Raw genomic sequence first — 21,904 nt, forward strand, 5'->3', positions numbered from 1 at the left:
GACACCGTGATGTTTGATGTGCTTGGATGCTAATGAGTTAGCTCAGAGGTTCAGCAGAAGCGTTTGCCGCCATTTGGGTATTGTTGTCCGCACGCCAATGTTTCATCTCACAAGATGGCAAAATAAATGGAGTGTGTAGAGGTTTATATAAGATTGTTTGTCATGTGACCCAAAATAGCATCTCATTTCCAAAAGCTTTTTTTTTTCAATGCTCATTTGCTATTTGGTAACAGTAGAAGAGAAAGTCAAACACAAATAGAAATAGATGGAATAGAAATTGAAAGAGTAAATGAAACCAAATTTCTAGGTATAATGATTGATGATAAATTGAACTGGAAATCTCATGTACAAAATAAACAACATAAAGTAGCAAGAAACACGTCAATAATGAATAAAGCAAAACATGTTCTAGACCAAAAATCACTTCATATTCTCTTCTGCTCACTACTGTTACCATATCTGAGTTATTGTGTAGAAATATGGGGAAATAATTACAAAAGTACACTTCATTCATTAACGGTGTTACAAAAAAGATCAGTTAGAATAATACATAATGTTGGATATAGAGAACATACAAACACTTTATTTATTGAATCAAAGATACTGAAATTCCACGACATAGTGAATTTGCAAACAGCTACAATTATACACAAAGCAAACTATAACCTGCTACCCAAGAATATACAACAATTCTTCTCAAAAAAAGAGGAGAAATATAATCATAGAGAAAAATGTAATTCAAAACATTTGTATGCACGTACAACACTTAAGACCTTCAGTATATCAGTATGTGGAATTAAATTATGGAATGGATTAAGCAAAGAAATCAAACAATGTACTAATATGATGCACTTCAAGAAACTCTTCAAACTTTAAGTGTTTACAAAGTACAAAGAAGAAGAACCATGATAAACATTCTCAATTTATTTCATCCATCCATCCATTCATTCTCAAAATAATCGTACTCATCTCATCATATGAAATATAACTTACTTCACCGAGTATTATTTATTTTTATTGTGATTACTTATGGAGTATATTGTGAATAAATTGAGAACAGGAAGTGAACAAAAGTTTTAGCAACTGTTATGTAAAAGAAAAGGGGTAGGATTAAATAATCTCTGCTTCTTCCTACTCCTTTTCATACATGTTTTAAAGAGAAACTGGAATTTGTGATGTATCATGTTGTATGCTTGCATGTTCCAAATAAACTCAATCTCAACTCAACTCAACTCATTTTAAATCAATGTGACAATCATAATCCTTTAATTAGGTTTTAAAAATTACAATTGTTACAGTTGTTTTTTAAAAATGTCTTCAATGAATTAGTGAAAAACAAGCTAGGAGAATATTGCTAATAGGCTTTTAGCCGTAAAGGGGAACTATACTTTCTATGCATTCGAACTAGTAAATAAATGCGAACAAAAGTCTGCTTACAATGAAGCATATGGGGGTCGCTCTATTCTGCGTATAAAACGCTTAAAAACATCCAAACACCTCAATTAAGGTTTTATATACATGATGTAAGCATATATGTAATGTAGTAACAGGCACATTCATAACAACATGTAGTATTTACGCATTTTGCTCGTTTTAAGAATACGGCGGCACAATAATTTCTCAAACGCAATCACTAATTATTACCGTATTTTTCGGAGTATAAGTCGCTCCGGAGTGTAAGTCGCACCAGCCGAAAATGCATAATAAAGAAGGAAAAAAACATATATAACTCGCATTTTTGGGGGAAATTTATTTGATAAAAGCCAACACCAAGAATAGACATTTGAAAGGCAATTTAAAATAAATAAAGAATAGTGAACAACAGGCTGAATAAGTGTACGTTATATGACGCATAAATAACCAACTGAGAACGTGCCTGGTATGTTAACGTAACATATTATGGTAAGAGACATTCAAATAACTATAACATATAGAACATGCTATACGTTTACCAAACAATCTGTCACTCCTAATCGCTAAATCCCATGAAATCTTATACGTCTAGTCTCTTACGTGAATGAGCTAAATAATATTATTTGATATTTTACGGTAATGTGTTAATAATTTCACACATAAGTCGCTCCTGAGTATAAGTCGCAGCCCCGGCCAAACTACGAAAAAAACTGCGACTTATAGTCCGAAAAATACGGTACTTACGTCATGAGAGCCAACAAAAATAATAAAACATCACTTACTGTACAATATTTGCTGTCACTGGGATGCCGACTGCTAGGATGTTGATATATTTCCGTTTAGATCAGGGGTCGGCAACCTTTATCGCTCAAAGAGCCATTTTGACGAGTTTCACAAATTAAAGAAAACAATGGGAGCCGCAAAACTCTTTTGAAGTTTAAAATGAAATAACACTGCATACATAGCCTTTTTTGCTTTGTGCTATGTTTCAACCAAAGGTCTCAGACACGCGCCCCGACCCGCACCTTAATCTAACAATGTATTGTTAGAGCGGCCTGCGAGTTTGACATGGATGGCGTTTGATAGCGTCATACTTACCAACCCTTCCAATTTTTCCAGGGGACACCCGTAATTTGGGGCGTGATGGCACTGCCTTTAGCGCCCTCTACAGTCTGCTCTAACAGCATACCTGCTCAGCCACATGTTGAATGCAGCTTCTGCTTGCACTTGTAAGTGACAGCAAGGCATACTTGTTCAACAGCCACACAGCTTACACTGACGGTGGCCGTATAAAACAACTTTAACACTGTTACGTTACAAATATGCGCCACACTATGAACCCACACCAAAAAAGAATGACAAACACATTTCTGGAGAACATCCGCACCGTAACACAACATAAACACAACAGAACGAATACCCAGAATCCCATGCAGCCCTAACTCTCCCGGTCTACATTATACACCCCCGCCACCACCAAACCCCGCCTACCTCAACCGACGCACGGAGGGGGGTGGGGAGGGGGGGTTAATGTGTGGGGGGATTTGGTGATAGGGGGGTGTATAATGTAGACCGGGAGAGTTAGGGCTGCATGGGATTCTGGGTATTCATTCTGTTGTGTTTATGTTGTGTTACGGTGCGGATGTTCTCCAGAAATGTGTTTGTCATTCTTTTTTGGTGTGGGTTCATAGTGTGGCGCATATTTGTAACGCAACAGTGTTTAAGTTGTTTTATACGGTCACCGTCAGTGTAAACTGTGTGGCTGTTGAGCAAGTATGCCTTGCTGTCTCCTACGTATACAACTAAAAGCTACATACAACATTTGGCCGGGCTGGCACGCTGTTGGAACAGGTTATAGAGGATAAGAAATGTAGTGCCAACACGGCACGCCCTTAATATAGTCGTTAGGGTGAAAATTGTAGAATATTTACCCCGGGAGATTTTTAAAAGGGTCACTGAGATCCGTAAGTCACCTGGGAAAATCGGAAGGGTCGGCAAGTATGCAGCTGAGCCGCATCTGAGGGGTCAAAGAGCTGCATGCGGCTCCGGAGCCGCGGGTTGCCGACCCCTGGTTTAGATGAAGAATGACTTATAATGGAGGTGGAACAAAGCGTCTTTTAGGGTGTTTTTCGTCATTCCCAGGTATAAATTGGCTGTCAAAGTTGACCAACTTCTCGGTTAATGTCCACATCAATTTACTATCAGCGTGAAGACATGATTTATTATTTTGAATTAACTTTTACGGATTTGTTAACACAGGAGCGTAGCTGGGTTTGTAGAGCGGCCGTGGTAGCAGCTTGAGGGTTCCAGGTTTGAGTCCGAGTAACTGCCGTTGTGCAAGACACTTTATCCACCTGCTCCCAGTGCCACCCACACTGGTTTCAATGTAGCTTCTAAGGTAGTGGTAGTTTATAGTTTAGTCTTTATTTGAAGGGACAATGCACAGAAACATTAAGCTCAAAGACAGATATGTTCTGTACCAGATTATAGCCAAATAGCTCATTTCCATCTGCAGTCCCTGGCTACCTTAAATTAAAGAGATACAAAAATCATGCAATAAAATTATAACAATAAAATCATACTATAGCATGTAATCAAATTAAGAAAAGTCATAAAATGCCCTTTCCTTGACACATACTTAATATACAATACAACCACACCTAATCTACATAATCAGGTGTAGATAATGGGTTTCACTGTGTAAAGCGCTTTGAGTCTCCAGAGAAAAAGCACTATATAAATATAATTCAGCAGCCTAAAGTTGCCTCTCTCTGATCAATGAACCGCTAAATGAAGGTCCTTATAGCGCTTATAATAACAATATTGCTAAAACTTTGTGAATATTCAGGTCACAAAATGTAAATGGAGTATTGTTGGCGCTTTTTGGATGCTTATTTGTTGGGGTTTATATTCGGAAAAGACGCAATTGACGCAGTGACGTAAGGGCTCCCATTCACTGCATTGTAAGGCATACTTGCCAACTTTGAGACCTCCAATATCGGGAGGGGGGAGGGGGCTTTGTCGGGGGTGGGGGGGGGGTGGTTGGGGGCGTGGTTATTTACAGCTAGAATTCACCAACTCGAGTATTTCATATATATTTCATATGTATATATATATATATATATATATATATATATATATATATATATATATATATATATATATATATATATATATATATATATATATATATATATATATATATACTACCGTTCAAAAGTTTGGGGTCACATTGAAATGTCCTTATTTTCAATGAAGATAACTTTAAACTAGTCTTAACTTTAAAGAAATACACTCTATGCATTGCTAATGTGGTAAATGACTATTCTAGCTGCAAATGTCTGGTTTTTGGTGCAATATCTACATAGGTGTATAGAGGCCCATTTCCAGCAACTATCACTCCAGTGTTCTAATGGTACAATGTGTTTGCTCATTGGCTCAGAAGGCTAATTGGTGATTAGAAAACCCTTGTGCAATCATGTTCACACATCTGAAAACAGTTTAGCTCGTTACAGAAGCTACAAAACTGACCTTCCTTTGAGCAGATTGAGTTTCTGGAGCATCACATTTGTGGGGTCAATTAAACGCTCAAAATGGCCAGAATAAGAGAACTTTCATCTGAAACTCGACAGTCTATTCTTGTTCTTAGAAATGAAGGCTATTCCACAAAATTGTTTGGGTGACCCCAAACTTTTGAACGGTAGTGTATGTATGAAATACTTGACTTTCAGTGAATTCTAGCTATATATATATATATATATATATATATATATATATATATATATATATATATATATATATATATATATATATATATATATATATATATATATATTTTATTTACATAGAAAAAAAAAACAAATACTTGAATTTCAGTGTTCCGTTGGCTATCCATTAGATGGCAGTATTGTCCTGTTTAACTTCTCCGTTCATTGGGCAGGCAAGCTGTTTATATTGTGGGAAAGCGGACGTGAGAACAGGCTGTCCCCACTCAGTCTCAGGTCCGCATTGAGCTGGAGGGGGCGTGGCCTCCAGCTCCGGCTGAATACCGGGAGTTTGTCAGGAGAAAATCTCTGCCGGGAGGTTGTCGGGAGAGGCGCTGAATACCGGGATTCTCCCGCTAAAAACGGGAGGGTTGGCAAGTATGATTGTAAGGGGACTTTTATTTACGTGTATTTACGATTTAGAATGCATTAAAAAACGTGTGTTCTTGTCTCTCAGAAGGATTGTGAATTATAGGCAAAATCCCAACAAATGCAGTTACTTTTAAATTTTCTATAGAAAGCATGAATAGCAAAAATGCTTATAAGACACTCAGTAAATGTCACCGTTTGAATGATTTTACAGGAATATAATGCTCTTTGTTCAGTTTCAAAACAAGTCAGGAATAACTTTGGCATGAACAATATAACATATTTATAACAATGTTGGCATTGGTTAGTAGTATTTTAATGTCTTCACGGTTCTGGTGGTTTCAGCACCACGGGCAGCTCCGCCAGGCGTACGTTGTGTCCAGACGGTGCATGCGTCCTCCCACGCGGGGAACACTCCACACTGGAGTAGACGTTACATAAGCAGTGTCACCTCTTCACTTTGAAAGCGCTCACGCTGCATGCTATCATTTGGAGCTTTTTTTAAAGGTCAAACTTGCTCTCGCTGCCCACAGAGGAGCACGCCAAGCTAAAAACATCAAAGAGATGAGCCAGAAACCTGTATGCCATTAAAGCCGCCCACCACTCCTCGTTTTTGTTCTCCGGCTTTCGTTCCTCTCAGTTCTTTTTTATCCCGCCAGCCAGAAAGCACCTTCTCGAACATCGCGTGTCCCTTTGGGCTCCTTTACCTGCCAATACAACATTTCCGTTATTAAAAACAGACAATGAAGTGGATGCCCAGCAAGACTTGGAAGTACTGAATGTCTTTGAAAGCATCAGGTGTAATGTCCTCACACCAATGAAAAATGATGGTATTCATTTTGGTGGCACGTCATCATCAACATCATAACACTGAGGATATAATTGCGTGAAATGATTTGCACATCCAAAATTTGTGCAAAAATAGCAAATGCAAGCACCAGTTCTGCACTGGTAATGCGTGGTAGTATAAATCATGTTGAGGGTTCATTATCCCACATAAGAAAAAAGTTTTCCCTTGAAAAATGACGGAGGATAAAGAAGATATTTATTCATAGGAAGTGAGAACTAATGTTAATCTTTTTTCCAAAATGGTCTCCTCATAAAACTCAACTTAGAAATGCTGTTACTCATCCTCTTTGTGCTCCTCATTTTATATCATCAGTGCCTCGCCGACAACACTGAATTTAACTGTTTTCTCTTTCGTGCCAGACTACTAGGGAAGTAATTTATTGATACCTTGATACCATCTTTTATTAAACCAACTACTCTTATTTTATTGACTTAATTTCTGTCCACATGATCATGTTTACAAATGATCATCTGCGCTCTATGGCATGCGGAGGAGTGATCATATTCATTGATTCGTATAATGATTTTATTTTGACTTAGAGGATTATTTTTAGTGTTTCTGCATGTGACTTTCTGTTACTAAAGTTTGCGAAATGTTACAGTGGAGGAGCGATTGCATACATTTAATGATTGTATCGAGACTGTGGATTAGTTAAATCCTACTGTGGCTTTCTGTTACTAAAGTCTGAAATGTTACTGTGGATTAGCAATCACATTCATATAATGATTTTATTTTGACTTTGAGGATTATTTTTAGTGTTTCTGCATGTGACTTTCTGTTACTAAAGTTTGTGAAATGTTACTGTGGAGGAGCGATTGCATACATTTAATGATTGTATCGAGACTGTGGATTAGTTCAATCCTACTGTGGCTTTCTGTTACTAAAGTCTGAAATGTTACTGTGAATTAGCAATCACATTCATATAATGATTTTATTTTGACTTTGAGGATTATTTTTAGTGTTTCTGCATGTGACTTTCTGTTACTAAAGTTTGTGAAATGTTACTGTGGAGGAGCGATTGCATACATTTAATGATTGTATCGAGACTGTGGATGAGTTAAATCCTACTGTGGCTTTCTGTTACTAAAGTCTGAAATGTTACTGTGAATTAGCAATCACATTCATATAATGATTTTATTTTACTTTGAGGATTATTTTTAGTGTTTCTGCATGTGACTTTCTGTTACTAAAGTTTGTGAAATGTTACTGTGGAGGAGCGATTGCATACATTTAATGATTGTATCGAGACTGTGGATTAGTTAAATCCTACTGTGGCTTTCTGTTACTAAAGTCTGAAATGTTACTGTGAATTAGCAATCACATTCATATAAGGATTTTATTTTGACCTTGAGGATTATTTTTAGTGTTTCTGCATGTGACTTTCTGCTACTAAAGTTTGTGAAATGTTACTGTGGAGGAGTGATTGCATACATTTAATGATTGTATCGAGACTGTGGATTAGTTAAATCCTACTGTGGCTTTCTGTTACTAAAGTCTGAAATGTTACTGTGGATTAGCAATCACATTCATATCATGATTTTATTTTGACTGGATTATTTTGAATCCTCTTAATATAAAGTTTGTGAATTGTTACTGTGGAGGATCGATCATTTAATGATTTTCTTTTCACTTTGTGATTTATTTTGAGTCTTCCTGTTACTAAGGTTTGTTACATGTTCCTTTGGAGTAGCGATCACATTATTTTGACTTTGTGGATTATTTTGAGTCTTTCTGAGGTTCTCTGTAAATAAGGTTTGTAAAATGTTCATTCGTTTAATAAATGCGTTTTAATTTATTTGGATTATTTTAAATCTTTCTGTGGCTTACTGCTACTAAAATTAATAAAATGTTACTGTGGAGGAGCGATCACATTCAGTTATTAATTTTATTTTGACTGGATTATTTTGAGTCTTTCTGTTATTAAGGTTTGGTAAATGTTTCTGTGGAGGAGCAATCAAATACATTTAATTAATTTTGAGTGTGGATTATTTTGAGTATTTCTGGGGCTCTCTGTTACTAAGGTTTGTGAAATGTTACTGTAAAGGAGCATTCATTCATTTAAATTTGTTTTCACTTTTGGGATTATTTTGAGTCTTTCTGTGGTTTACTGTTACTAAAGTTTGTGAAATGTTACTGTGGAGGAGCGATCACATTCAGTTATTTTATTTTGACTATGGATTATTTTGAGTTTTTCTGTTAAGATTTGTTAAATGTTACTGTGGAGGAGCAATCACATACATGTCATAATTTCATTTTGACTGTGAATTAAGTTGGGTCTTTCTGTTACCAAGTTGTGTTTAATGTTGCTTTGGAGGAGCGATCAGTCATTTACTGACATTATTTTGACTTTGTGAATTGTTTTGAGTCTTGTCTGTGGCTTTCTGTTACTAAAGTTAGTGAAATGTTACTGTGGAGGAGCAATCACAGTAATTTAATGATTATATTTTGACTGTAGGTTATTTTGAGTCTTTCTGGGGCTCTCTGTTACTAAGGTTTGTGAAATGTTACTGTGGCGGAGCGTTCATTCATTTAATGAATTTGTTTGAACTTTTTGGATTATTTTGAGTCTTTCTGTGGCTCACTGTTACTAAAGTTAATGAAATGTTACTGTGGAGGAGCGATCACATTCAGTTATTAATTTTATTTTGACTGTGGATTATTTTGAGTATTTCTGTTATTAAGGTTTGTTAAATGTTACTGTGGAGGAGCAATCCCATACATTTAATAATTTCATTTTGACTGTGGATTAATTTGGGTTTTTCTGTTAACAGGGTTTGTTCAATGTTACTTTGGAGGAGCGATCACAGTCATTTACTGACATTATTTTGACTTTGTGAATTATTTTGAGTCTTGTCTGTGGCTTTCTGTTACTAAAGTTAGTGAAATGTTACTGTGGAGGAGCAATCACATACATTTAATAATTTCATTTTGAGTGTGGATTATTTTGAGTATTTCTCGGGCTCTCTGTTACTAAGGTTTGTGAAATCTTACTGTGGAGGAGCGTTCGTTCATTTAATGAATTTGTTTTAACTTTTTGGATTGTTTTGGGTCTTTCTGTGGCTTACTGTTACTAAAGTTAATGAAATGTTACTATGGGGGAGCGATCACATTGTAATTAATTCTATTTTGACTGTGGATTATTTTGAGTCTTTCTGTTAAATGTTACTGTGGAGGAGCAATCCCATACATTTAATAATTTCATTTTGACTGTGGATTAATTTGGGTTTTCCTGTTACCAAGGTTTGTTCAATGTTACTTTGGAGGAGGGATCACAGTAATTCACTGACAAATATTGTGACTTTGTGGATTATTTTGAGTCTGTCTGTGGCTTTCTGTTACTAAAGTTAGTGAAATGTTACTGTGGAGGCGCAATCACATACATTTAATAATTTCATTTTGAGTGTGGATTATTTTGAGTATTTCTCGGGCTCTCTGTTACTAAGGTTTGTGAAATCTTACTGTGGAGGAGCGTTCGTTCATTTAATGAATTTGTTTTAACTTTTTGGATTATTTTGGGTCTTTCTGTGGCTTACTGTTACTAAAGTTAATGAAATGTTACTATGGGGGAGCGATCACATTGTAATTAATTCTATTTTGACTGTGGATTATTTTGAGTCTTTCTGTTAAGGTTTGTTAAATGTTACTGGGGAGGAGCAATCCCATACATTTAATAATTTCATTTTGACTGTGGATTAATTTGGGTTTTCCTGTTACCAAGGTTTGTTCAATGTTGCTTTGGAGGAGGGATCACAGTAATTCACTGACAAATATTGTGACTTTGTGGATTATTTTGAGTCTGTCTGTGGCTTTCTGTTACTAAAGTTAGTGAAATGTGACTGTGGATGAGTGATCACATTTATTTAATGATTATATTTTGACTGTAGGTTATTTTGAGTCTTTCCGGGGCTCTCCGTTACTAAGATTTATTAAATGTTACTTTTGAGGAGCGATCACATTCATTTACTGACATTATTTACCCTTTGTGGATTATTTTGAGTCTTTCTGTTACTAAAAAGTTATGAATTGTTACCGTGGAGGAGTGATTGCACTGCAATCCCAAGGGAAGTGCGCTTTTATCCTTTTTGTTTCTTATTTGGTAAAAGATCAAAATATTGTCTTGTAGTTGTTCACTTCAAATGCAATTTCTGCTGTCAGCATCATCTTTGCTGTCTCCATGCTTTGCTCATGTTGTTCCTCAAGAGCTGAAGTTGGTCTGATAAATAAAACAAAAAAAACAATGTGACTGCGACAAAGCCGAAGCTCCCACCTCACTGCTGCTCCTAAAAGAAAAGAAAAGAGAAACCTCCTTTTTCCAAGCAGACTACTTCCATGTCGTCATCTATTCGCTGCTTTTAATTTGCGTGGAAGCAGCTTTCAGCATCTTATCTATGTTAATGTATTAAGGGGTCCCATGTGACTCCGCCACCCTCCTCCACATCCTCTCCGCCTGTGTTTTAAGAGGATTAGTGGACTCTCTATAAAGCACATTATCTTGTCCTTTGTTGCAGGCCAAGCAAGTGTTAGAGATTATACTCCATCCAGATTAGCTGCCACTTTGTTTGTGCTTCTCCGCCGTGCGTTCAGCTGGGACGCGATCTGTCACGCTCACGGGTCGCCGGGTCAAGTACACGCACCCCCCTGGCCCCATCCGATTCAGAGACGCACCTCAGTTTTCGTATGTTTGGTTTGGTTTCATTTCAACCAAATCTTTGTCCTGGTTTTTGTACATAGTTTTAGCTATGATACATGTCGTAATATTGCACATAACAAACTAATTCAAACTAGTCCCCAAACAAAAATGACTCAGTTTCTGTACTTTTATGACGGCAAGATAAACCGGCATAGGGCCATTGGAAGTTGCGAGTGCCAGCACTTTGATAAAGAAGGTGAGAAACACTATTGAATTCAAGCCAGAACTCATAGAAAAGTACTAAAATGGTGTCCTCTAGCTACCCTCTCCTCTCATCCTCCATCTCCACTCATTGCTGTCTTCAATAAAGGTGAAAGTGATGTTAAATTTTTATAGTTTCATTCATCCTTTATATTTATTTCGAATAGTTTTGCCTGTAAAACTATAATTATTCTTTATAGAATGTGTTTTTTGTCTTTATATATTTACGTGTCTGGAACTGTATAATCGTATTTATATCACTATGGGAAGAATTTATTTGGTTTCCGTCTGATTTTGGTTTTGTTGGACCTTTTAAAACGGATGACTAACCAACGGTTACCACTTTAACTTAGCCGTACGTAACACGCTCAAGGTAGAATTATGAGGTGAGCCAGGGTCAAAGTTGAAAGGGGTTCATGTTTTCTTCCACGGAGCCACAATGGCGTATTATTGCACTTTATTGCGCCTTATTGCAGACATAAGCCCCTCCCCCCCGCTCCCAGCTGTAAAGGGGATTATTCACTGTTTGGCCGACACATGGCGATCTCAGCACCTCCTGATTGGATTGCTGTAATCCCTTTAGACTGCCACAAAACCATATTACTCTGGCATTAGAGCGGGGGTGGGTGGCTCTCCCGGTGTTGTGGGGTTGTTGAGTGATGTGAGTAAAAAAAAAAAGTGAGATATGTTGGACAATAGGCCCAATTTAATGGTTTGTAATAACCACCGAGACAACAGAAAGTAGTTTTATATGATGTAGGAACAATATACAACTGACTTGGTGCTTTCAGTACATAATGCCAGTTTGCCAGGTGCTCGCATGCTCACTGTTGGCGTGTTAGCATTTTTGCCATTATCATAATGTTGCGTTTCAGACCTTGATTTACATGACATGTGAATAGTACAGCAAATTTGCCAAAGCACTTCCATTACCTAGTGTCATTTTATAAGGTGCTAACATGCTAACTACAGTGTGAGCATTTTAGCATTTTATGCTATAATTTTCATGTTCAGTTTCAAGACTGATATGTTAAAATGACAGTAGAATTGCCGTAGCACTTACGATCCCTAGTGCCATTTTGCGTGGTGTTAGCATGCTCACTGTTAGTGTGTTGACATTTTTTGTTATTATTTTCATGTTGAATTTCAGATATTTACATTGTGTAAAAATCCCAATAGAACGCCTGCAGCACTTTTGGTAGCTAGTGGCATCTTATGCAAGTGTCCAGTGGAAAAAGTTGAAGGTGCTGCCACCTAAAAGCTTTAAGGTGCAATGGTGGATTTTTTGCTGCAGGAATACTCAACGTGATTGTATTTTATTTACAACTATTTAGTCCTAAATAAAATATGATCACTTTTACAACTATTTAGTCTTCTCCTAAACTGCTACCTTATTGTGGTAGAGGAGTTTAACTGTACCAATGATCCTCAGAGCTATGTTGTTGGGGGGTTTCTATGCCCCCTGGTATGGTCTCCCATGACAAAACAGGTCCTAGGTGAGGGACCAGACAAAGAGCAGCTCGAAAACTTATTTAAAAAGTCAAAACCAAGGACCCAGATTTCCCTCGCCTGGACGTAAGACAGGCCTGGAGGTGGGGCTCAATGGCGAGCGCCAAGTGGCCAGGCCTGTCCCCAGGGGGTGCGGCCGGACACAGCCCGAAGGGCAACATGGACGGTATAGCTCGGTTGGTAGAGCGGCCGTGCCAGCAACTTGAGGGTTGCAGGTTCGATCCCCGCTTCCGCCATCCTAGTCACTGCCGTTGTGTCCTTGGGCAAGACACTTTACCCACCTGCTCCCAGTGCCACCCACACTGGTTTAAATGTAACTTAGATATTGGGTTTCACAATGTAAAGCGCTTTGAGTCACTTGAGAAAAAGCGCTATATAAATGTAATTCACTTCACTTCACTTCACATGGGTCCCCCCTCCAATGGGCTCACCACTCATTGGAGGGGCCATAGAGGTCGGGTGAAATGCGGGCTGGGGGGCAGCTGAAGACAGGGCCCTTGGCGGTCCAATCCTCGGCTACATACGGTAGCTCTTGGGAAGTGGAACGTCACCTCGCTGTAAGGGAAGGAACCTGAGCTGGTGCACGAGGTGGAGAAGTTCCAGCTGGATCTTGTTTGACTCACTTTGACGTACAGCAAGTTCTCTGGAACCAGTCCTCTCGAGAGGGGCTGGACCTTCTTCCACTATGGCTTTGCAAGCAGTGAGAGGCCACGGTCTGGGGTGGCAATACCTGTTGCCCCGTTTCTCAGAGCCTGTATGTTGGAGTTGAACCCGGTAGACGAAAAGGTAGCTTCCCTCCAGGTCCTTACTGTTTGTGCTTACGCACCAAACAGTAGTTCAGAGTACCTTACCTTTTTGGATTCATTAGAGGGGGTACTGGAGAGTGGTCCCCCAGGTAATTTCCTTGTTCTGCTGGGGGATTTCAACGCTCACATTTGCAATGACAATAAAACCTGGAGAGGCATTATTGGTAGAAACGGCCGCCCAGATCTAAAACGGAGTGGTGTTTTGTTATTGGACTTATGTGCTTGTCACAGATTATCCAGATGTGCACTTGGCACCAGGACACTTTAGGCTGCAGTTTGATGATCGACTTTGTGGTTGTGTCATCAAATTTGCTGTTTCATGATTTGGACACTCGGGTGAAGAGAGGGGCGGAGCTTTCTACTTATTACCACCTGATGGTGAGTTGGCACCAATGGTGGGGGAGGATGCAAAGGCATTGTGAGGGTCTGCTGGAAACATCTATCAGAGTCTCTCGTCAGAGAGAGTTTCAATTCCGACCTCTGGAGAACTTTGAACATGTCACGAGGGACGCACCGGACATTGAGTCCGAGTGGACCATGTTCTGTGCTCTGCCGGAGCTGTGACCGCAAGGTGGTTGGAATCGTGGCGGTAATCCCAGAACCTGCTGTGAGGGATGCCGTCAAGATGAAGAAGGAGTGCTATCAGGTCCTTTTGGCTCGTTGGACTCCGGAGGCAGCGGACAGGTACAGACAGGCCAAGCGGTGTGCAACTTCAGCAGTAGCAAAGGCAAAAACTCTTGACATGGAGGAGTTCGGGGAAGCCATGAAAATCGCCTTCCGGACATCTTTGAAGCGATTCTGGACCAGCGTCTGGCACCTAAGGAGTGGTGAGCAGTGTATTGTCAACAACGTGTATGGTGGGGATGGTGTGCTGCTGACTTCGACTAAGTATGTTGTGGATCGGTGGAGGGAATACTTGGAAGACCTCTTCAATCCCACCTACACATTTTCCTATGAGGAAGTAGTGCCTGGAGGATCTGTGGTGGACTTTCCTATTTCTGGGGCTGGTAGTTAAAAAGCTACTTGGTAGCAGGGCCCCAGGGGGGATGAGATCCGCCCAGAGTTCCTTAAGGCGCCGGATGTTTCGGGGCTGTCTTGGTTGACAAGACTCTGCAACATTGTGTGGACATTGGGGGAAGTGCCTCTGGATTTCCTGTATGATCGGTGTCAGAGCTTGGTTCGCATTGGCGGCAGTAAGTCGGACCCGTTTCCAGTGAAGGTTGAAACTCCGCCGGGGCTGCCCTTTGTCACCGATTCTGTTCATAACTTTTATGGACAGATAGACTTATGCGCAGTCAGGGCGTTGAGGGAATCCAGTTTTGTGGCTGCAGGATTAGGTCTCTGCTTTTTGCAGATCTTCAGCCCTCACTGGATCGGTTGGCAGCCAGGTGTGAAGTGACTGGGATGAGAATCAGCACCTCGAAGTCCGAGTCCATGGTTCTCACCTGGAAAAGGGTGGAGTGCCATCTTTGGGTTGGAAAGGAGATCTTGCCCCAAGTGGCGTAGTTCAAGTACCTCAGAGTCTTGTTCCAGAGTGAGGAAAGAGTGGATCGTGAGATCGGCAAGCGGATCAGTGCAGCATCTGCAGTGATGCGGACCCTGTATCGATCTGTCGTGGTGGAAAAAGGAGCTAGGCTGGAAAGCAAATCTCTCAATTTACCAGTCGATCTACGTTTCTATCCTCACCTATGGTAATGAGCTTTGGGTTATGACCAAAAAGACATGATCACGGGTACAAGCAGCCGAAATTAGTTTCCTCTGTCCGGTGGAGGGGCTCTCCCTTAGAGAGAGGGTGAGAAGCTCTGTCATTTGGGAGGAGCTCAGAGTAAAGCCACTGCTCCTCCACATTGAGAGGAACCACTTGAGGTGGGGAGATTTTTAGGGCACTTTGGCCGTAAGAAGCCACGGAGAAGACCCAGGACACATTGGGGGGGACTATGTCTCCCAGCTGGCCTTGGAGCGCCTTGGGATCCCACAAGAGGAGCTGGACGAAGTGGCTGTGGAGAGGGAAGTCTGGGCTTCTCTGTTTAGGCTGCTGCCCCCGCGACCCGACCTCGGATAAGCGAAAAGAAAATGGATTAATGGATTTAGTCCTGAAATATCCTGTTTTTAAATCAACTCAATCCCTTGTTTGAGGATCATTCTGGTTGTAATTAATTATATTTCTTACTGCCTCTGAATAAATAACTGCAGACATTAGCATAATTCCAGCAGCTCGTTTGTTTGATATTTGCGTGCATGCTGACAAACTCACAGACTGCAGCTGCATTGTCGTCAATACTGCATCCAAGCTAGTGGCTTCTGACTGGTTGTTTCACTCCAACAGCAAAGTTCTAGTATTCTTTGAGGACATGTCACATGACTTCCTGTCTGCTCTGTGTCTTTCAGTCCTACATGGAGGATCACCTGAAGAACAAGGACCGACTAGAGAAGGAGTGGGAGGCGTTGTGTGCTTACCAGGCAGAACCCAACACTAGCACCACGGGCCTGAAGGACGGCAACGCCAAGAAGAACCGCTCTGCTGCTGTGGTTGCTTGTAAGACGACTCTTATGTCCTACAGTCCTGAGAAGGTGATGTAGTGGATGACGTGTCGCTGTAACATGATTAGATCATCATCGTACATTAGGTGATACGTCACGGCAGCAGAAACCTGCAGAGGCTTCTGTTGAAGCTCTCCTGCACAGACCTCATCAATGATTCATAACACACGTCTGCAGAAATATGAAATAAGTCCATTTTGAAAGTTCTGTCCCGTGGTGTCCAGCGGGCTTAATGAAAGCGGCTTGTCAGCAGTTCATCAGGATTCATTTCTACTTCTTATTATAAAAGCGCCGTGGGCTTTGCGGGTAAAATGTCAGAACCGTTTGGCTGGGATCACACAGGACCTTCAGAAAGGCCACCAGCGAGACAAATTAAAAAGCTTCCTAACCCACAGGTGTCCAAACATTTCCTTCAAGCGCCACATACTGAAAAGTGAAAGGACATTCTGGTGTTTTATTTGTGTAAACACAATAAAAGCAATCCAACGTAGACTGGAAAAAAAAACACCGCAGCGTTTGTGTTATACAGCATGTGACAAATTGTAGTATTAGTATCTGCTTTATTACATGTTTGCTGTTAGCATGTATGCTTGGAATATGCTCATTCCAAGAAGCAAACATGAACCATACAAGTTTAACATCACATGATGACTGAGCAAGTCTGCCTCAGGAAAAGTCCATATATGGAGATCAATGTTGTTCACAATGGGGGGGAAATAAATACAGCAGTAACTTAATTGGTTCTGTGACCATACTTGCCAATCCTCCCGATTTTTCCGGGAGACTTCCGAATTTCAGTGCCCCTCCCGAAAATCCCACGGGCCAACCATTCTCCCGAATTCTCCCGATTTTCAGTCGGACAACAATATTAAGGGCGTGCCGTGATGGCACTTCCTTTAGCGTCCTCTACAACCTGTCGTCGCGTCCGCTTTTTCACCATACAAACAGCGTGCCGCCCAGTCACATGTCGCATGCGGCTTCTGCAGACACACGTAAGTGACTGCAAGACATACTTGATCAACAACCATACAGGTCACACTGAGGGTGACCGTATAAACAACTTTAACACTGTTACAAATATGTGCCACACTGTGTACCCACACCAAACAAGAATGACAAACACATTTCGGGAGAACATCCGCACCGTAACACAACATAAACACAACAGAACAAATACCCAGAATCCCTTGCAGCCCTAACCCTTCCGGGCTACAATATACACCCCCCCCCCCCCAATCTCCCGAATTCGGAGGTCTTAAGGTTGGCTAGTATGTCTGTGACGGAGATCTCAACTCACAACACTTGCTTTCCATTGAGATGAATTAAAATCAATTTAATTGGTGCTTGCCCCCCCCTCACCTCCCCATTTTAACATGTCATTTAAAAAGAGTAACAAACTTTTAGTTGTATAAAAACATTACAATATTACTAACAACTACAGCAGTTTAATGAAGTAATGTAATAACAATGTTCATCAATTATCTCGGAGAGTGGACTTCTGCTGTATATCCTCCCTGCTGTTTCTCCGTTAAATCATCAACCGCTTTTCCTTGTATTCATGGATAAATGTATGCAGTTGAGACATTATTTTAACGTCCTTGCCTGCATTATTTACGTATTCATCTTCCCACTCTATCATGTTTTTTATGATGGATTTCTTTAATCCAATGAACATTATCCACTTTCTTCTTCTCAACACTGTCCTTCACGCTCCCTTTCTTGCCTTCCACGGAAAACAAACTTATGTCGCTCTCTAGCTATAAGCTAATGCTAATGAATAACACCAGATGTTTTGGTCCGACCTTACGGGGTTCACTGTATCATTAGTATATGTAGTATATGTACAATATATTTATATTATTTATATATTATATATATAATATTTTATATGTATTATATTATCTATTATTATTCTTGTCTATTGTGAGCAAACTGTGGTGCTGAATTTCCCCAAGGGATCAATAAAGTACTTTTTATTGTATTCTATTCTATTCTATTAGCTATGCCAACAAATGGCGTGGATGCTTGTTACTCAAATGTTTTTTTGCAACTTAAAGAACAAAAAGCCGGAAGACAGCTCTTAACAAAACATTAAAAAAGTCAATATTATGAGAATAAAATTACAAGAAAAAAGTTGTAGTTTTATGACGGAACAAAAGTTGTAAAAGAACAAAAAGTTTAAAATGTAAATCTTTATGGTTTATAAGTATTTTTAATACACTGGGCGGCTGCCGTATTACTTTAATGTATGAATTATGTATTATTGTCATTTCACAAGTAGGGAAAAAGTCTGTAAGATATTTTATGGGGCGATCCAAATGTTTTTGATGAGACACTATCGAGAGGCTGCAACGGGCCATTAAAAATGAGGAAGGAAAAATATTGCAGTATTGTTGTTTTAGGTACGTGTACAGCAGACATAGCATTGGACTATTGGAAATGATATTACTGCGTATGGGTTCATATATATTTCATTTACTGGACCTAAATATGGGAAAACTGTAAAAAAGTGATTTTACTGGGGCACATGAATTATTAAGGAACATGTCCGTAAATGCCATACGCAGCACTGACTTCCCCCGTTTTTGTTTCCAGATGATCATTCTAGAATCACCTTGAGGCTGGAGAACAGTCAAGGCAACTCTGACTACATCAACGCCAGCCCCATTGTAAGTACACACACACACACACACACACACACACACACACACACACTCCCTGTGGCCTTCAATAAACACAGTGATGGAACGCCTGCTTAGCTTTGGCGGTGTGTGTGCGCCTGTGTGCGTGTGTGTGTGTGTGTGTGTGTGTGTGTGTGTGTGTGTGTGTGTGTGTGTGCGTGCGTGCGTGCGTGCGTGGTGGCATGTGAATATTCATGATGCTTGCGTGCATCCAAGACCGCAGGCGAGTGTTGGCGTGAAGAGTTTGAGAACAGCAAATTGATCCACGGAGTCTTGGGAAATGATTGTTTTTGACCTTGGCTGATGCTAATGTGATCCAAATTGTTTTGTTTACTCTTACGCTGCGCTGACACAGGCCTTTTTCCTCGCTGGCGGCCAATCCCCTCGCAAGAAGCGATGGGAAAAGAACCTGTGTTGGGAATTAGAGCGACTTGTTTCCCTCAAGGCATAACAACACTGCCGACAATATAAACCTCTGTGTGTGTGTGTGTGTTTCCCTGTTTCACACGCACAAATAGATGCAAATAAACAAATCAACTGGAACATGCACACAGTATTGTTACAGCGTCAAAAGTGAGCATAACCAGATTTATTTCGTGCCGTATTTTTCGGATTATAAATCGCAGTTTTTTTCATAGTTTGGCCGGGGGTGCGATTTATGTGTGAAATTATTAACACATTACCGTAAAATATCAAATAATATTATTTATCTCATTCACGTAAGAGACTAGGCGTATATCAGCAATCGTCACACACACACACACACACACACACACACACACACACACACACACACACACACACACACACACACACACACACACACACACACACACACACACACACACGTCAACCGATAAACATTTGGCGGGGGCGGGTCATGGCAGAAGTGCCTTGTGAAAAAAAAGATGCTACCTGCTACTGCTTCCGTACCTATGAAAATTGATCATTTCAACATTGGCGGTAACTTATAAAAACTGAGAAGGGCCGAACAAAAATGGCGCCGTAAAGGAAATCATATACTGCAGGTTACAAGCTGGAAGTAGTGAAATATGCAGCAGAAAACGGCAATCGTCATATAACGTACACTTATTCAGCCTGTTGTTCACTATTCTTTATTTATTTTGAATTGCCTTTCAAATGTCTATTCTTGGTGTTGGATTTGATCAAATAAATTTCCACAAAAAATGCGACTTATACTCTAGTGCAGTGGTCCCCAACCACCGGGCCGTGGCCCGGTACCGGTCCGTAGATCGATTAGTACCTGGCCGCACAAGAAATGTATAAAAAAATATATATATACATATATATATTTTTATTTTTTATTTTTATTAAATCAACATAAAAAACACAAGATACACTTACAATTAGTGCACCAACCCAAAAAACCTCCCTCCCCCATTTATACTCATTCACACTCATTCGCACAAAAGGGTTGTTTCTTTCTGTTATTAATATTTCTGGTTGCTACATTATATATCAAGATATATCAATACAGTCTGCAGGGATACAGTCCGTAAGCACACATGATTTTATTTTTTTATGACAAAAAAAAATAAAAATAAACCCCCCCACATGGGACAAATTTTCAAGCGTTGACCGGTCCGCAGTTACAAAAAGGTTGGGGACTACTGCTCTAGTGCGACTTATATATGTTTTTTCCCTTCTTTATTTTGCATTTTCGGCCGGTGCGACTTATACTCCGGAGCGATTTATAATCCGAAAAATACGGTACCTAATAAGGTGTCCAATGTTGCCTTTGTACCTACTGCTGTTTTTCTGCTGTGTGATTTGGAGTCTTTGTGTGTTTTAATGAGCAACACGCTGAAGTTGCTTATGCGTAAAGGGAACAGTGGACCATTTAAGATAATTTTGTGGGCAGAAAAAACCTTCAGAAATGATCTGTCTTCACTTTTAATCGCCTCGCAGCTAAATTGGTCTCGCCAATAATTATGTTTAGCGTACAAATTTGCATTGTAATAGGCGGGAGCATCGCTCAACCGCTCGCCAATGCGCATCACGTCTGCACGCCCACAACGTCCCTCAGCAATTTCTGTCAAGGGGAGGTTTGACGGGAAGCCTCGCTCGACAAGCAGCGCCCATCTGGGAGAGCAGGCGCCGTAAATGCACGCTTAATGCTAGCACTCATCACACAACAGGAGTCGCTTATTCTGCATCTGTCCTGCAGCCCAGTGGCCATGTTGGCTCACGATGGTGTCTACCTGTTTGTGTTCGCTGCAGATGGATCACGACCCCAGGAACCCCGCCTACATCGCCACGCAGGGCCCGTTGCCGTCTACTGTGGCCGACTTCTGGCAGGTAGGCTGTGCCAAACATTGGAGCAGGTCTGACGCCATGAGAAGAACGTTGAAAGAACAACACTTTTCTTTGCAGATGGTTTGGGAGAATGGCTGCGTGGTCATCGTCATGCTGACGCCGCTGGTGGAGAGCGGCGTGAAGCAGTGCTACCACTACTGGCCTGACGAGGGCTCCAACCTTTACCACATCTACGAGGTACGATCGCCACACACACTGCAAAAACTGAAATCTAAGTAAGATTAAATATCTCAAATAAGGGTGATATTTAGGGATGTCCGATAATGGCTTTTTGCCGATATCCGATATTGTCCAACTCTTTAATTACCGATACCGATATCAACCGATATATGCAGTCGTGGAATTAACACATTATTATGCCTAATTTGGACAACCAGGTATGGTGAAGATAAGGTACTTTTTTAAAAAATTTGTAAAATAAGATAAATAAATTAAAAACATTTTCTTGAATAAAAAAGAAAGTACAACAATATAAAAACAGTTACATAGAAACCAGTAATGAATGAAAATGAGTAAAATTAACTGTTAAAGGTTAGACCTATTAGTGGACCAGCAGCACGCACAATCATGTGTGCTTACGGACTGTATCCCTTGCAGACTGTATTGATATATGTTGATATATAATGTAGGAACCAGAATATTAATAACAGAAAGAAACAACCCTTTTGTGTGAATGAGTGTAAATGGGGGAGGGAGGTTTTTTTGGGTTGGTGCACTAATTGTAAGTGTATCTTGTGTTTTTT

General features: G+C 40.2%; 1 protein-coding gene and 1 long non-coding RNA gene across 2 annotated transcripts in view; one reads left to right on the plus strand and one right to left on the minus strand.

Moving 5' to 3' along the window:
• Positions 1-21,904, plus strand: part of LOC133631065 (receptor-type tyrosine-protein phosphatase N2-like) — a 181,745-nt gene that overhangs the window by 139,518 nt on the left and 20,323 nt on the right. Inside the window, exons 15-18 of the mRNA XM_062023087.1 lie at positions 15,991-16,138; positions 18,739-18,812; positions 21,066-21,143; positions 21,219-21,338. Coding sequence (XP_061879071.1) covers positions 15,991-16,138; positions 18,739-18,812; positions 21,066-21,143; positions 21,219-21,338 — 420 coding nt within the window. The remainder of the gene's footprint in view (positions 1-15,990; positions 16,139-18,738; positions 18,813-21,065; positions 21,144-21,218; positions 21,339-21,904) is intronic.
• LOC133631070 (uncharacterized) overlaps positions 5,765-21,904 on the minus strand; it is a 39,483-nt gene continuing 23,343 nt past the window's right edge. Inside the window, exon 4 of the long non-coding RNA XR_009821391.1 lies at positions 5,765-6,253. This is a non-coding gene — a long non-coding RNA (uncharacterized LOC133631070). The remainder of the gene's footprint in view (positions 6,254-21,904) is intronic.

This window comes from Entelurus aequoreus, linkage group LG16, assembly GCF_033978785.1.
Source record: "Entelurus aequoreus isolate RoL-2023_Sb linkage group LG16, RoL_Eaeq_v1.1, whole genome shotgun sequence".
In the NCBI taxonomy this organism is placed as follows: Eukaryota; Metazoa; Chordata; class Actinopteri; order Syngnathiformes; family Syngnathidae; genus Entelurus; species Entelurus aequoreus.